Genomic DNA, 16,571 nt, shown 5'->3' on the forward strand with positions numbered 1-16,571 from the left:
GTGTGCCGCGAAGCTCAGAGAGAAAACAAGAGAGAAAGAAAGCAAGAGAGAGAGAAAGCAAGAGAGAAAGCAAGCGAGAGAGAAAGAAAGAGAGAGAGAAAGAAAGCAAGAGAGAGAGAAAGCAAGAGAAAGAAAGAACAAGAGAGAGAGAGAACAAGAGAATGAAAGAGAAAGAGAAAGAAAGCAAGAGAGGGAAAGAGAGGGAGGGAAGGAGAGAGACAGAGAAAGACATAGAGGGAGGTAGGGAGGGAGAGATAAAGAGAGCAAAAAAGAGGAAGGAAGAAAGAAAGGGATGGAGAGACAGAGAAAGAAAGAGGAAGGAAGGGAGAGAAAGGGAGGGAGAAAGAAATAGAGCGAAGGGGAGGAAGAGAGAGAGAGATATTTTTTTTGTCCAAACTTTTTTTTAGCGCCCCCCCCCCCTCAATGTGCCCCAGGGTTTCGTAAATGTAAAAAAGGTGCCGTGGCTCAAAAAAGGTTGAAAATCACTGCTTTAGGTATACAGTACAGATCTGGGACACTGATCATTGCACTTCCAAAAAATGAGTAGATGCAGATGATGCATCTACTCATTGAATGTGCTCACTGAATGACAAACTTTAGAGGCATCGTTCAACAGAACCATTAACCTTTAATCATAGTTTTTAGATGTTTGACAATTTTGAACTTGCACACATTTTAGCATCCAATATTATTCAGCACTTAACTTTATTAACAATTCAAGAAATAGGCTGGATTCTTACAAAATACAAAAGTGATGTTAGCAATATCTATTTCAAATCACCCTTAGGCTTATTTGTACCCTATGACAATCATTAAGTGTTGTACCTCATAATTCTTGACAAATGCATCTTTTCTTTTATGTACACTGACAGCATATGCACCAAAGACAAATGCCTTGTGTGTCCAATCCCACTTGGTCAATAAAGCATTCTATTCTATTCAGACACTAACAAGTATAGCACAAGTCCTTCACCTTTCGTACCCACTAATAATACCATACTATGAACAACCCCAGCTCATTTTTAAACAGTTTCTAATTAGGCTCCATAGGATTTTGTCCAATGCCAGGTACTGTACTAGATTAGCTGCAATGCAAATATAAAGTACCTCCATAAGAGTACAGTTATGAACGGAAACCCTCCCCTTCCCTCATTTCTAGCATCCGTTCCAAACAATTAAGTGAATGAGATCACAAAAGACTCATCTGTACAGCTATCATTTGTTTCCTTTGGATTATCTTTCCTAATATACTGTGTACAGTATTTCAAACCTATTAAGAGGGTTTTTTCAAAAAAGAAACTGAGGGGTAAAAATCTTCGGTAGCCATATCCATTGCATGTGCATTATTCACAATAAAGGATTTGAAAAGCTGGCTTTGACAAAAGATATTTCCATAACTGTTTCAAAAAAATCACAAAATACATTTCCCCCTGGAATTTTTTTATATATATATATATATGGAAAATTATGAAAACAAAGCAGACGCAGATGTTATCAAAGATAAGAGAGGGAGGGAGGGAAGAATTTGGCGTAGCTTCTCCCACAGGGATATCTTGAAGGTGTAAATCATGAAGTGTTGTACCTCATGATTCTTGACAAATGTATTTTTTTTCTTTTACATATACTGGGAGCATATGCACCAAAGACAAATTCCTTGTCTGTCCAATCACACTTGGCCAATTAAAAAATAATAATTATATTCTATTTAAGTAAGGCTGCTTACATTCAGCCTACAAAACAGGGTACGAAAGCAGAATCTGCTTTCCCTCACAAATCACGCACACGCCCTTTCCATGTATGCATTTAAAAGGAGAAACCCGATAGCTCACAATATATACATATACTGTATATATAATCGGGGGAAATGGGGGAAAAAACGAACAAAGAAGAAAACGGTACAGCTGCAAAGAAGGGAGGGGGGAAATGGGAAACGACGACCCAGAACAAATCACCCAAGCAAGGAAGCCCCCTTCCCCCTTTTAGCCGCGTTTTTTCCCTCAGGGAGGCTGCTGGAGCGAGGCGGGGGCTGAAACCAGGAGCCTGAACCCCTCAAGGTGGGGAAGCCTCCACGCCACTCGAGAGCGCTCCGGGGGGGAAAGACTGGCTAACATGTGAAGGAGGAAGGGAGGGAGGCGAGGCCAAAAAAGAGGAAGCGGATAGTCGAGTAAGCTCCATCTGTATCCAATCTGGACCATCCCCCCTCATATTCATACAGCAGCAGCAGCAAACGCCTCGATTGACTCCCAAAGGGACAGCCTTCTGCGGCCAGGAAATAGCAAAGGGGGGACGACGAAGCAATAGCATTTAGATTTATATACCGCTTTACAGCCCTCTCTAAGCCAGTTTACAGAGAGTAAGCACATTGCCCCCAACAATCGGGGGGGGGGAAACAATCCTCGTAACGGTAGCAAATCTGCAACGACTAATTTTTTTAAAAGTACGCCAGGAGAAGGAACCGTTTATGGTTGATTCCTATGAATCGGGAGCATCCATTTAGATGTGGATCCGCCCCAGGGTCGAAATTGCTCCCAAGGAAGGGACCGCAAAGAAAAAAAAAATCAGAAGACGATGCCTCGTTATGTGTTGGTCGCTCGCTGCCGGGCAAAGACACCCATCTCTCCCCCCCTCCCCCGCCCCCTACACATATGCCCGCCCGCCCCGATAAAGGATCCCGCAGCATCACTTACTCCCTTTTTCAGGAAGCCTGAAAGTGCCGGCTCACTGATCCACCATCTTCTCCCACAACAAGGGCACGCGGTGCGGAGGGGGAAAGTCAAGGGCGATCGCTGACTCTCCGCCAACCCTACGTTGTTCCGCCTGTTAGCAACCGCTTCAAACGTTATATTCCTACTATAAAGCGGCTAACGGCGCGGAACACTAGGGAAGCTACTGCGCAGGCGCCGTTCCAGGGAGCGACATACAAGCGGAGGGAGAGGGGAGGAGGGGAGAGAGAAGAAAGAATGGATTTGCCTCAGGACGAGGCTTAGTGCGCAGGCGCGTCCAGAACGCGAAGACGCCGATCCGTGCCGCGCAAGGCATTCGTTTCCCTCACACACACAAGATTGAAGAAGCTGGCATTGGAATATTGCTATTTATGTCTGTTTTCTTTTGATGGTACGAGTTGATGAAGGTTTCGAAAGATTTAAAGATGAAATCTTTTGCGGGGGAGGCGTTTCCTTGTGGAATATGAAAAGGACAAAATATAGCTTCTCCTATGAAAATGCTTTGTTTCCTCTCAGCTTTGTCCTGTATAAGAATGGAAGAAGAAGAAAAAACCCACAGCGCTCACTTTAAAGGAAACAAACAGTGCCATTTTGCTTCACCCTTTCCCAAAGAATAAAACCGTCTTCTGTATATAATAGCCCTGTGGCACCTTCGTAGAACACGAGCGAACCCACCGTCCTGACATTGTTCTTGCGCCAAACCACAATTCCCAGAAAGCAGCGCGGCAAAAGACTTCCTCGACGTAGAGGAGCGTTACGGCGTGTTGCATTTTGGGCGAGAGAGGAACCCGCCTGCCTCTCTTCAACGTTCGGAGGCGCTGCGTGCCTCGCGTCAGACGTCACTTGATTATCCGCGGGCATAAAAGCGGTCTTCTAAGCGGGACTCGAGGGGAAGCGCCGTTTCTCGGTTGCTCTAGCAACGAAGCGCTTCGCGAGATTCATTGGAACCTCCCCCCTTTCCTCCGCGCTGTCCCCTGGGGCTTGTAGTTGCTTCTTAGCCGCCGGGGCTGTTGGCGTGCGCTGCGAAAGGACGGCGTCGGAACTACAGAGACCGACAACCCGCGAAGAAAGCCTAGCCGGAGTGGAGGGGAAGGGGGGGGTTATACTTCCCACACGTCCCTATGGAAGGAGCCCCTGAAGCTGCCGGTATAAGCGGAAGAGTTGCGTCGTACAGCCCGGGGCCCGGTTGGAGCGAGTCTCAGGATTCCCTAGATCCCGTGAGGGAAGCCAACGGCGAATCGGACTTGGCGCAATCCCTGAAGCGGTATCACCGAGGCTTATGCGGTGAGGACGAAGAGAAGACGGGCGGGCAGTTATTCGACGTCCGTTGGAATTTGGGCTCCTCAACCTTGAGAGTTTTTGTTACTGGCCTTTCCGAAGCCGCTGCTTAGCTATAGGTTCTTTGGGGAGAGGTCGTAGGCTTATTGGAAAACAAATACGCGTGTTTATTGAGGCGGCGGCATCAAAAGCAGGAGGCCTTCCCTAATTCGCGATCCCATCCCTTGATTTGCCCGACTCTGGGTGAAGTTTGAAACTGTGGCGGATGGATGTGCTCGATGACAGACCTTCTGAAAATGAATTTAAATCTTTTTGGGTCGTTCTTAAGCCTTAATTTCAAAACTCCGCTGGCCAGCCTGAGGAAGGAGTTGTTCAGGAGAAGGGCAAGAACAGTGTGGCTTGCTGATTCTACTGAATGATTTGACATCTTTTTGTATTCCTGGTCCTAGAAAGGGTGATCGACAGGTTCCGAATAATTCGTTGAATTATGTCAAGGATGACAGAGAAAGTCAAAATAGCAAGAATCTATCTATCTCTAATCTATCTAATCAATCAATCTATATCTGTCTGCCTCTGTCTGTCTGTCTGTCTGTCTACCCATCTACCTACCTACCTATCTATCATTATGTATTCTATGTAATCTATATCCATCCATCTATCTAGATTTATATGCCGTCCAACTCCCAAAGGACTGGGTGGCTGAATTTCATCTAAGGATTGCTTCCAACTATTATTAGCCCAAAACAAAGCAAGCTTGAGGTGTGTGAACTTAGGTCATTAATTTGGGAGGACAGTGTGTTTTGGTTGGTCATTATTGACTGGTTGTGGTCAGTTTGAAGACATTCCAGAAAACAAAGAGCTAGCTGAGAGGTTTGACATCAGTATAAAAAGGCTAAATTATTTTTTCTATACAAGTAAATTCTTAGTAGCTCCCACCCTCACCCACGCACCCACCCACCCACCCACCCACCCACCCATGCCATCAGATATAATCCGAGGAATATGACAACAAGATGGTGGATGAAATTACCCAAATGGCAGTAAAGGGAGATATTGTGGTTATGGGTGATTTCAACATGCCTGATGTTGACTGGAATATCCCCAGTGCCCTTACATGCAAAAGTAAGAATATAGTAGAGGCCTTTACAGGAGCAGCTCTGGCACAGCTGGTTAAGACACCAACTAGAGGGAAGAATATTCTAGATTTAGTTTTTACGAATGGGAATTGGGTTTCAGATGTCAAGGGGGGAGAAAATTTAGGTTGCAGCGACCATCTATGTTTGTGGTTTGATGTAAAAACGCATTGTGAGCAATCCTATAATGCAACCAAAGTATTGGATTTCAGAAAAACAAATTTTAATGCAATGGGGGAATATTTAGATAATGAATTAAAGGGGAGGGATAAAATGGCAGGAGTGAGCACCCAGTGGACTGTATTAAAAAAGGCCATCTTAAAAGCCACTGGACTGTATGTAAGACAAATAACTAAAGGTAAAAGGAAGAAGAAACCGCTATGGTTTAGCAATGATGTAAGGGCTATAGTCAATGAAAAAAAGGCTGCCTATAGGAGGTATAAAGAGTCTGGAAGTATAGCTGATAGGGAGGTGTAAAAAATGAGACAGAAGGAGGCGAAACAGATAATATATGCTGCTAAAGCCTCAAAAGAGGAAGAAATTGCCAAATCTCTAAAGAAGGGGGATAAAACCTTCTTCAGATATATTAGTGATAAGAAGAAGAAAAACTGCGGCATCACGAAGCTTAGTACCGGGAATAATACATGCATTAATGGGAATAAGGAGATCGCTGACCATTTCAATAGCTACTTCTGTTCAGTTTTCTCAAAAGACACCTTACAAAATAAAACTATAGAGGGATATAGCATTGCTTCCAGCTGTACGGATTCAGCTCCAGTGATCTTAGAAGCCGATGACTTAGAAGAACTTGAACGATTAAAGATAAATAAGGCAATGGGTCCAGATGGCATCCACCCCAGAGTTCTTAAAGAACTCAGATCTGTCATTGCTACCCCCCTGACTGATTTGTTTAACCCATCCTTGTTAACAGGAGATGTTCCTGAGGATTGGAGAATGGCCAGTGTTGTGCCTATCCACAAGAAGGGCAGTAGAGAAGAAGCTGGTAACTACAGGCCAGTTAGCTTGACATCAGTTGTAGTTAAAATGATGGAGACTCTACTCAAAAAGAGGATAAATCAGCACCTAAAAAACAATAACTTATTGGACCCAAATCAGCATGGCTTTACTGAAGGCAAATCATGTCAGACTAATCTCATTGATTTCTTTGACTATGTCACAAAGGTGTTGGATGAAGGTGGTGCCGTGGATATTGCCTACCTGGACTTCAGCAAAGCCTTTGATACGGTTCCACATAAAGAGCTGATAGATAAATTAGTGAAGATTGGACTTAATCCCTGGATAGTTCAATGGATTTGCAGCTGGATGAAGCGTAGACATCAGAGAGTTATTGTTAATGGCGAGTATTCTGAGCAGAGTCAGGTTACAAGCGGTGTGCCACAAGGGTCTGTTCTGGGTCCTATTCTTTTTAATATGTTTGTGAGTGACATAGGGGAAGGTTTGGTAGGGAAGGTTTGCCTATTTGCCGATGACTCTAAAGTGTGCAATAGGGTTGATATTCCTGAAGGTGTCTGTAATATGGTAAATGATTTAGCTTTACTAGATAAATGGTCAAAGCAATGGAAACTGCAGTTTAATGTTTCCAAATGTAAAATAATGCACTTGGGGAAAAGGAATCCTCAATCTGAGTATTGTATTGGCATTGTATTGTGTTAGCAAATACTTCAAAAGAAAAGGATTTAGGGGTAGTGATTTCTGACAGTCTCAAAATGGGTGAACAGTGCAGTCAGGCAGTAGGGAAAGCAAGTAGGATGCTTGGCTGCATAGCTAGAGGTATAACAAGCAGGAAGAGGGAGATTATGATCCCGCTATATAGAATGCTGGTGAGACCACATTTGGAATACTGTGTTCAGTTCTGGAGACCTCACCTACAAAAAGATATTGACAAAATTGAACGGGTCCAAAGACGGGCTACAAGAATGGTGGAAGGTCTTAAGCATAAAACGTATCAGGAAAGACTTAATGAACTCAATCTGTATAGTCTGGAGGACAGAACGAAAAGGGGGGACATGATTGAAACATTTAAATATATTAAAGGGTTAAATAAGGTCCAGGAGGGAAGTGTTTTTAATAGGAAAGTGAACACAAGAACAAGGGGACACAATCTGAAGTTAGTTGGGGGTAAGATCAAAAGCAACATGAGAAAATATTATTTTACTGAAAGAGTAGTAGATCCTTGGAACAAACTTCCAGCAGACGTGGTAGATAAATCCACAGTAACTGAATTTAAACATGCCTGGGATAAACATATATCCATCCTAAGATAAAATACAGAAAATAGTATAAGGGCAGACTAGATGGACCATGAGGTCTTTTTCTGCCGTCAGACTTCTATGTTTCTATGTTTCTAAGTTAAATTGGTGGAAATATTGAGGGTAGTAATTGAAATGATCAGGACAAATGGATTAAAACTCAAACTAGATAAAGGAAGAGGTACAATTAACTAGAGACCAATGCATTAGAGTCAACTTTTGATAACTATGTTGATATACATATACAGTACTACCTCATGATACGAACTTAATTGGTGCAAGGAGGAGGTTCGTAAGACGAAAGGTTCGTAAGACGAAACATTGTTTCCCATAGGAAACAATGTAAAGTCAATTAATCCGTGCAACCAAAAAACCCCCCGCAAAAAAACGGCTTTCGGCGACTGCTGGGAAGCCGCGCGGCTGTTTTAAAAGGTGACAGCTGGCCTGGGGGGCTTCCCAGCACCCCCCCGAACCCGGGTTTGGGGTTCAGGGGGGTGCTGGGAAGCCCCCCAGGCCAGCTGCGACCTTTTAAAAGAGCCGCGCCGCTTCCCATCTGTCTCCTGAAGCCGAACGGCAAAGCCGAACTTCCGCGTTCGGCTTCAGGAGACAGCTGCGAAGCGGCGTGGGTGTATTAAAAGGTCGCAGCCGGCCTGGGGGGCTTGCCAGCACCCCCCCGAACCCGGGTTCGGGGGGGTGCTGGCAAGCCCCCCAGGTCGGCTGCGACCTTTAAAACACCCGCGGCTCTTCGCAGCTGTCTCCTGAAGCCGAACGCGGAAGTTCGGCTTTAGCGTTCGGCTTCAGGAGACAGATGGGAAGCGGCGGGGCTCTTTTAAAAGGTCGCAGCCAGCCTGGGGGGCTTACCAGCACCCCTCCCGAACCCGGTTTCGGGGTTCGGGGGGGTGCTGGCAAGCCCCCCAGGCCGGCTGCGACCTTTTAAAACACCCGCGCCGCTTCGTAGCTGTCTCCTGAAGCCGAACGCGGAAGTTCGGCTTTAGCGTTCGGCTTCAGGAGACAGATGGGAAGCGGCGCGGCTCTTTTAAAAGGTCGCAGCCGGCCTGGGGGGCTTGCCAGCACCCCCCCCGAACCCCGAACTCGGAAGTTCGGCAAAAGTTCGGGGTTCGGGGGGTGCTGGCAAGCCCCCAAGGCCGGCTGCGACCTTTTAAAAGAGCCGCGCCGCTTCCCAGCTGTCTCCTGAATCCGAACGCTAAAGCCAAACTTCCGCGTTCGGCTTCGGGAGACAGCTGCAAAGCGGCGCGGGTGTTTTAAAAGGTCGCAGCCGGCCTGGGGGGCTTCCCAGCAACCTCCCGAACTGAACCCGGGGTTCAGCAAAATTTTGCCTCTTCTTACGAACTTTGTTCGAGTTACGAACCGGCGTTCGGGAGGCTTCTGGGAAGCCCCGCCGCCCGGCTGTTACCTTTGAAAATAGCCGCGCGGCTTCCCAGCAGTCTCCGAACGCCGGTTCGTAACTCGGAAAAAGTTCGTAAGAAGAGGCAAAATTTTTCTGAACCCCGGGTTCGTATCACGAGTTGTTCGTAAGATGAGGGGTTCGTATCTTGAGGTACCACTGTATACTGCTTACATCTTGATACTCTGTCTTTAACAAACTGTATACCAAAGACTTTTGAATAATCTCTTGATCCATCCATTTTATCCCTTGTTTACACTCAACTATGACAAGCATAATTATTTTTTCTACTGTTTATTCATATCACCTGCACAAGGCTTAGTGATAATCACTTTAGCTTAGCAATCAGCTTTTTTATATGATGGAGAATTTTTGTTCTTTTGGCATGTCTCCATAGATAACTCAATATTTTGTAAAATCTTAAGCAAAATGTTGCTCAGATGTGGAATCTAATAGATTAAATTTGTGGTTGAGGGCACTATTGGGCTAGCATAATTAGAAATTCAAATGGCATCTGGCATATACTGCTTTTTGCTTACATAAACACACACACACACATAGTTTATCTATTTTGTGGAGAATTTTATCCATAATTACCCTATGTCTTAGTTGAATATTAAATAAATCTGCTTTAATGAATAGCGCCTCCCTGTTATTAATGAAAGAACTCCTCTTTTCAGGCTTCTATGAAAGCATAATGTGTGCACTGCCATAATATGTTGATATTCATTAATTCAGACTTGTAGCTTGTCTTAAAGCTAAACTAAAATATATCTTCCTATGGAGAGCGAGATATATTTCTATATCTTTGACCATGTAACTTTTTTTCATAAAGATTTTTCTTAAGTGAATTATGTGTTCAGTTTACACAAATAATATCTCATTAAGGATATTATATGGACATCCATCTCACAAAATGGACTGGGTGGTGTACAATAAATTAAAAAAATTATAAAAACAGTCATTACAAAATATGTAATTAAAACAGAACAGTGCAAATATGAACAATATGAAACTGTGCAGTCTCTGTCACATCTGCCATCTACTCCTTGAGAAGAAATTGAGTATAAGACATGGGTGTCAAACCAGCTGTGTCATATTGCGGTCACATGATGTTTCATGAAGTTTTTCCCATTTACAGAGCTGAGGTGGGTGCAACCTGCACATGATGCATCTGGACTTCAGGCCAACAGTTTGACACCCCTGATGTAGAAGACCATGAAAATTGAGCAGTGCTGCCCCATCCATCAAAAAATGATACTGGATAATTTTCATCCAATATCCCTTTTTGATGGATGGGGTGGCACTGTATTGTAAGGGCCAGCAATGGTTTCTTGCAGAAATCCTCTTTAAAGGGTAAAGGAAGAACCCATAATTCAAAGACAAATTAACCACTGCTAGAACATACTCACATGATAACCCCCCACCTATCCTTTCACAAGCCAGGAAAGGATCTAAAGAGTTGATTGAGCTCACTGCCCTAAGGACCTGTCCACTTCCTCAAGGTTCAAACCATTCCCAAATACCTGGGCAAGACTCCATCCTGGTTCACTCCTTGAGACTTTCAACCAAAGGCAGTAACTTGCAAGTGAATGCAAGTTATCTTGTCTGACAGATGCTGAGTAAATTCCTCCAAACATCTTTGCAAAAGTTCTCAGAGCCCCCTTTATCTAGGAGGATTTACATCACCAGAAACAGAATTGTGGGACACTAATGAATGAAATGCAATAAGGGTGGATAAGTTTTGCTTCTTTACAATTTTGCTTCCCTTAGCACCACAAGGAAGCCTTAATTGTGTTTTTTATTGAATTTGTCCTCAATTGAGCACCAATGATGTTCTAGATAACTTTCTCTTGTTTCATCTCCCTCAACTCTGGAAATCAGGGAGAATAGTAGGATCCCAGAGGGGGCAGAATTCACACGGGTACGATTTGATGTAGCACCTCAGCTGCCCAATGTCCCAAGTGACAACAAAAGCTTTGAGCCATGCATCAGAACAACAGAAAGAACCCCTGGCTTCTTCTGAAATGTATCAGGATTCATCATTTGCCAGGGGCAGAGCGATCTAATGATGTCAGTCTCCCTGAAGTGGAAAGTGGCACTAGAGAATCTCATAGAAACTAGGGTATGACACCAAGAACTCCTTCAATTTCAGATTAAACTAGGATTACCGGATCTGGAGTTTAATCACTGTCCCATGTCAGACTCTAGATGAACTGGGATAGGCCCATGAGTGTCAGGGTGGCCATGAATAGCAATAGCATTTAGACATACAGTATATACCACTTCATAGTGCTTTTACAGCCCTCTCTAAGTGGTTTACAGAATCAGCATATTACCCCGAACAATCTGGGTCCTCATTTTACCCACTTCAGAAAGATGGAAGGTTGAGTCAACCTTGAGCTGGTGGTGAGATTTGAACTGCTGAACTACAGCTAGAAGTTAGCTGAAATAGCCTTCGGTGCTGTATTCTAATCACTGCGCCATTCTGGCTCTGATGGGGATGAACACCCCATCCACTTCAGAACCCATTCCTAGAAAGGACAAATTAAAATCCCCCAGAACCATAAGTCTGGAGACCTCTCCTACCAGCACAGAAATGGAACCAAGAAGCTGAGATAGGGAGGTTGCTTTGCAAGAGAGAGTTTGATATAACACCAACAGTGCCACCTGATCCCTAGAGCCCAACTTAATGAACAGGTTTCACATCTAGTGACTGAAAGCCATAAGGAATTCCCATATGACAATTGCTATAACACCACCTTTGTCCAAAATCTGAGCTTGTTCCACACCTGAAGCCACATTAGTCACATCTCTGAAATAGTACCCCCATTTCCAGACCCGGCTAGGGTTTTGATAATACATGCCAAATCAGTCCATTCATCAATGATTAAATCAAGGATCGACAAACCCAGGCGCCTGGTCGCCAGTGGCGCCTAGAAAATGTTGTCTGGCGCCTAGAAAATGTTGCCTGCTGTACTGTATGTATACAGCAGTGTTTTTCAACCGGTGTGCCGCGGCACACCAGTGTGCCGCAAGACATGGCCAGGTGTGCCGCGAGGTGGCTCCTGCAAGTGGGAGCTCCAGGGCTGAGGCTTTAGCCCTGGAGCTCCCACTTGCAGAAGCCGCCCCCCGGCTATTGCCCGCCGCCGCCGCTACCCGCGCACCCCAAAATACCCCCCCTGCGTGCCCTTTTCCATGGGCGCGCAGTCCCCATTCCCCTGCCTGCCTGGGGGGGGGGGGGCGGGGGCGGGGAGGCGCCGGCAGTAGAAGGCGCAGCCCCCGCCCGCCCGATCCGCTCCCTCTCCTCCTCTTCCGCTGAAAGAAACGCGCGGAAGCTGCCTGCTTGAGCCTCGCGTTGCTCCACCCCGCTTCATCCTGCTTGTCATCCTCCGTTGCCAGGAAAGCCGGGTTTGTTTTCCGTGAAAGCAGCGCGCCTTTTAACACGCTGCTTTCCTGCACCAGCGACGTTTGGCTGCCGGGGGGGCGGGGAGGAGAAAATCCTCCCCCCCCCAGGAGCAGCAAAAGCCTAAGCGGTGGGGTGCGCCGTTTGCCTTCCGGCTCAGTCGCAGAGGCTTTTGCTGCTTGTGGAGGGGGGGGGGTTGGCGGTGCCGATGCCAAATGCTTTCCCTCCGCGGTGGGGGGTGCAGGGCAGGCGCAGTCAGCCCCAGGAGACAAAGATGGAATGAGAGAAAGGAAAGAGAGAGAAAGGGAGGGAGAGAAAGAAAAAGTGAGAGATAGAAAGGATAGAGAGAAAGGGAATGAGAGAAAGGAAAGAGAGAGAAAGAGAGGGGGAGAAGGAAAGAGTGAGAGATAGAAAGGATAGAGAGAAAGAGGGAATGGAAAGAGAGAGAAAGGGAGGGAGAGAAGGAAAGAGTGAGAGATAGAAAGGATAGAGAGAAAGAGGGAATGAGAGAAAGGATAGAGAGAGAGAGAGAGAAAATAAGAGAGAGAGAGCAACAGAGAGAGAAAGAACAAGAGAGAGAAAGCATGAGAGAGAGAAAGAACAAGAGAGAGAGAGAAAATAAGAGAACAAGAGAGAGAAAAAGATAGCAAGAGAGAGAGAAAGCAAGACAGATAGGGAGAGGAAAGGAGAGTGAGAGAAATGAGAACAAAAAGGGGAGAAAAAAGGAGAAATGAGAAAATGATTGAGGCAGAGAATGAGAGGAGAGTGAAACAAAAGAGAGAGAGAGGTGATTCTTGAAGCATATGGTAAAAAGCACCCAAATAATAAGAAAACCACCCCAGCCCACACCTGTTTTTGAAAAGGATAAAAGAGAAAAAAAACCCAGCCCTCAACTGGTTTTGGAAATGGTTGGAGTGTGTATACATACACACACATAAGGGGGGGAGAGAGACAGGGATGGAAAAAGAGGAGAAGTGAGAGGGAGAAGGAATGAGGGAAAAAGGGAGGAAGAGAGAGAAATGAGAAACACGAGAGAGAAAAGGGGGAAAGACAGGAGAAGTACCCAGAAATGAGACAGTGGTATAAATTTCAGGAGGGATGATTGATGATTGACTGTATTTATAAGGGGATGTTACATGGGATTGTATATATGAGGGGGTTATTTATGTATGTATGTATGTATGTATGTATGTATGTATGTATGTATGTATTTATTTATTATTTATTTATTTATTAGATTTGTGTCATTTTGGTTGGTGGTGTGCCCCAGGATTTTGTAAATGTAAAAAATGTGCCGCGGCTCAAAAAAGGTTGAAAATCACTGGTATACAGTATATTTTTCCCGCCTTGTGTTTACGCCCAGAAATGGTACATCTTGGCTTCCGTAGCTCCGCCCATCAACCTCGGAGCGAGCTGCTTTCCCAGCGTCCCCTGCGCTTGCGTGCGTCTCTCCCTCCCCCCCTTGCCTCCATTCCGCCTCCTACTCGAACCCCTTCACTCCCCCCCACCGCACACAGACGCTCCGATCTTGGCCGCTCACCCGCCTTCGGAGAGAAGCGGAAGCCCCTCCCCTCCCGGCGTGAGGTTTTGTTCATTCCTCCTCCGGCCGCGTGCGCGGTGACTTCCGACCAGTAACCCCTCCTCCCCCCTCCCCCCCTCCCCCGCGTCCCCGGCCCGGTCTCCCTTTCCTTCTTCTCTGTTTCGGTTTCTGACTAACGGTCTCCCCTCGGATCCCGACGGGAGTACAGCAGAGCCGGCTCGGTGGAGCCAGGCCTGCGCCGGGGGGGAGGGGGTGAAAGCGATGTCAGGTGGAGACTCGGCAAAAAACCAAGTTTGCTTAAAAAAAATTCTGGCTCCTAAATTTTTTGGCTGGCTCCTAGATTCTGAACAACTTTGTCGACCCCTGGATTAAATCATTGATAAGGGAGGCCTTATTGCAGATTGACATGGCATCAATTGGTGCAACTATATATATTCTCCTACTGGAGACTGCAACTTTATATATTCTCTTCTATTGGATATCAGTATAAGTCCCATTTTTCTTTTTTTTTAGACCATAAAATAGCATATAAGCTAGGTGAAAGTAGTCTTTACATTCCTCTATTTTTATGTATGACTTGCTCCAAGAACCAAATGACAATGTCCTCTTAAGTTGAAGCCTTCAAGGACCTCATATTTTCTAAATATGTCTGTGGAAGTTAGGCAAATTGTCCAGTGAAGTCCAACAGATATTAATTCTTAACATTGATCTTATAATCTATAGTCTTCAATTAGGACCATCTGGTTAGTAACTGAAGTTACAATGGATCCCCAAAAGCTATTTACACAAAGCTACTTACACCCCAGTTCCAATGTTGCAACATCTGCTCTCCCTCCATGGAAACAAAAAATAAAGGAAATGTGACTGCATTTTGGGCACTCAGTAACTGGTCCAAATTTTATTGTGACTGTAATTTATGTTGTTTTTTTTCTAGAAGCCAGCCTTTATTTTTGGTTTCCAGAAAAAATACCCCTTGCAAACAAAGTGTTGCTATAACAACCATTGCTTCCGCTTAATGACCACCACACACACAAAAATAATAAAATCCCACATGGTGATGTTATGACTACTTTACAATTGTTACAACTTATGATCACGTTTGCCAGGCTCAGTTTCAATCGTAAATCAAAGACACATTAATTAAAATATTGGAGCTGAAAATAACTCTGAAATTGGAAATAAATAATCCTCCCCACAAAACCAGATATATACACATCAAGGCTTTAGTAGTTTGAATAACCCATCATTTATTAAACACTTACTTAAAATGTTAAGGCATGAAAATGTCGAAGACAGATAAAAAAATAGTTCATTAATTATTGTCTCATTCATAATCAAATCCTGTGCTAAGCACATTTGGGCCACTAGTGTATTCCACAATTTTCGGTCTACAGTTGCAATCTGTGCATTCTTCCATTTAAGGTTGATATTTTTAAGATCTTCCTGAAATGTTTGGGTCCAGGCTTTCTTTGGCCTTTCTCTTTTTCTCTGACTATCTGGTGGCACTCCACTTGTTTTTTCTGGAACACATTTCCAGCAAAGTCCATTCTTCATTCTGTCACTATCTCAGAGAGTCTTCAGGAATTACTTTTTTGTAGAACTTCCTTGTTTATAGCATGGTTGCAATATGAGTTCAAAGAATCCTTCTGAAACAATGTTGGAAGACGTGGATCTTAATGAATAATTCTGGTAGTAGTTTTTTAGGTTCCACTGGCATAGATGGCTATCATAACATTCTTTATTGAAATCATTGTGGCATTCTTTATTGTTGGGTCCCTTTAGTGGTGGGAAGGGTCTCGAGTCCTTGAGTTTGTTATTTACCAAGTTGTAGAAAGCGCGGTTGGATTTTGTGTGCAGAAGGTTTTCTTCTTGCTGTTATAGTTGGAGCATTCCGTCTTTATTTGGTGGCATACATTTTTGTAGCGGTTTTTAAAGTCAACTACATGCCAGAGGGGATTTTTTTTAAATTATAGCTTCCTTATTGACCTGGGTAGTTTGTTTTTCTTGGTTATGGTGGTTATCAGTGGTACTTGTAGGCTGATAGTTCTTTTGAATGAGCAAGAAGATGTTATAGAGGTCATCGGCAGTATTACAGTCAGAGAGTAGAGTTTGCCGGTCAAGAGTTGAGAGGTTGGCATCTATGAGTTCATAGTTGGCTTTTTAAAAGTTGTACTTGGTTGTTACATTATTAAGGTGATTCTTGTAATGGTGTAGATTGAGGCTGAAGTCTATCATGCTGTGGTCACTGTTGGAAAAGGGTTCTTTTATTTGTAAATAAAATTATGCTTTTGTTGTTGCAGAATATGAGTCAAGGCAGTTGTTGAGTCTAGTATTTTTTATTAGTAGTTGGCCGAGTCCCAGATTGCTAACATGTTGTATAGGGTTGTATAGATAGATGGGTTCAGTTGTGCATTTGTTCAGGGCCCAGTTAATGAGAGGTAGATTGAAGTCTCCAAGAAAAATAAGGGGGTATGGGCAGGAGGCTGCCCACGTTAGAAGCAAGATTAATTTGTTTGCATAGTAGTTTCTTGTGATGTTGTAGTCTGTGGCTCTGTAAGTGAAGTGTGTGTGGTATTTAAGGACAGATCACAGACAATGGTTTCAGGAAGGGTGAGCAACTTGGATAATTTTTAAGTTTAGTGTCTTTTTATAGAATGTAGCTACTTCACTGTCTGCGAGTTTCACGGTTGGACCTGAAGACAAGGTAGTTTCTTGTTATGATGATGGAATCAGAAAGGGATGCATTGAGCCATGTTTTGTAGACAAAAATAATGTCAAAGGTGTTGCTATTTAGGAGGAGGAGGAATTCGGGCATT

The 16,571-nt window shown here is 44.4% G+C and overlaps 2 protein-coding genes across 11 annotated transcripts in view; one reads left to right on the plus strand and one right to left on the minus strand.

Moving 5' to 3' along the window:
- Positions 1-2,902, minus strand: part of CEP170 (centrosomal protein 170) — a 113,277-nt gene extending 110,375 nt beyond the window's left edge. For 5 of the 6 annotated variants that reach the window (XM_070734032.1, XM_070734031.1, XM_070734030.1 and 2 more), the window contains exon 1: positions 2,688-2,773. The gene's annotated coding sequence lies outside the window, so the exon portion shown is untranslated. Of the gene's footprint in view, positions 1-2,687 lie in introns of all 6 variants that reach the window. The other variant, XM_070734028.1, reaches the window with a different exon arrangement.
- A 41-nt stretch (positions 2,903-2,943) lies between these two features.
- Positions 2,944-16,571, plus strand: part of SDCCAG8 (SHH signaling and ciliogenesis regulator SDCCAG8) — a 141,936-nt gene continuing 128,308 nt past the window's right edge. For 4 of the 5 annotated variants that reach the window (XM_070734036.1, XM_070734035.1, XM_070734037.1 and 1 more), the window contains exon 1: positions 3,478-4,007. In XM_070734036.1, the coding sequence (XP_070590137.1) occupies positions 3,845-4,007 (163 nt within the window). In that variant the 5' untranslated portion in view covers positions 3,478-3,844. Of the gene's footprint in view, positions 4,008-16,571 lie in introns of all 5 variants that reach the window. The other variant, XM_070734033.1, reaches the window with a different exon arrangement.

This window comes from Erythrolamprus reginae, chromosome 1 (assembly GCF_031021105.1).
Source record: "Erythrolamprus reginae isolate rEryReg1 chromosome 1, rEryReg1.hap1, whole genome shotgun sequence".
Taxonomy (NCBI): Eukaryota; Metazoa; Chordata; class Lepidosauria; order Squamata; family Dipsadidae; genus Erythrolamprus; species Erythrolamprus reginae.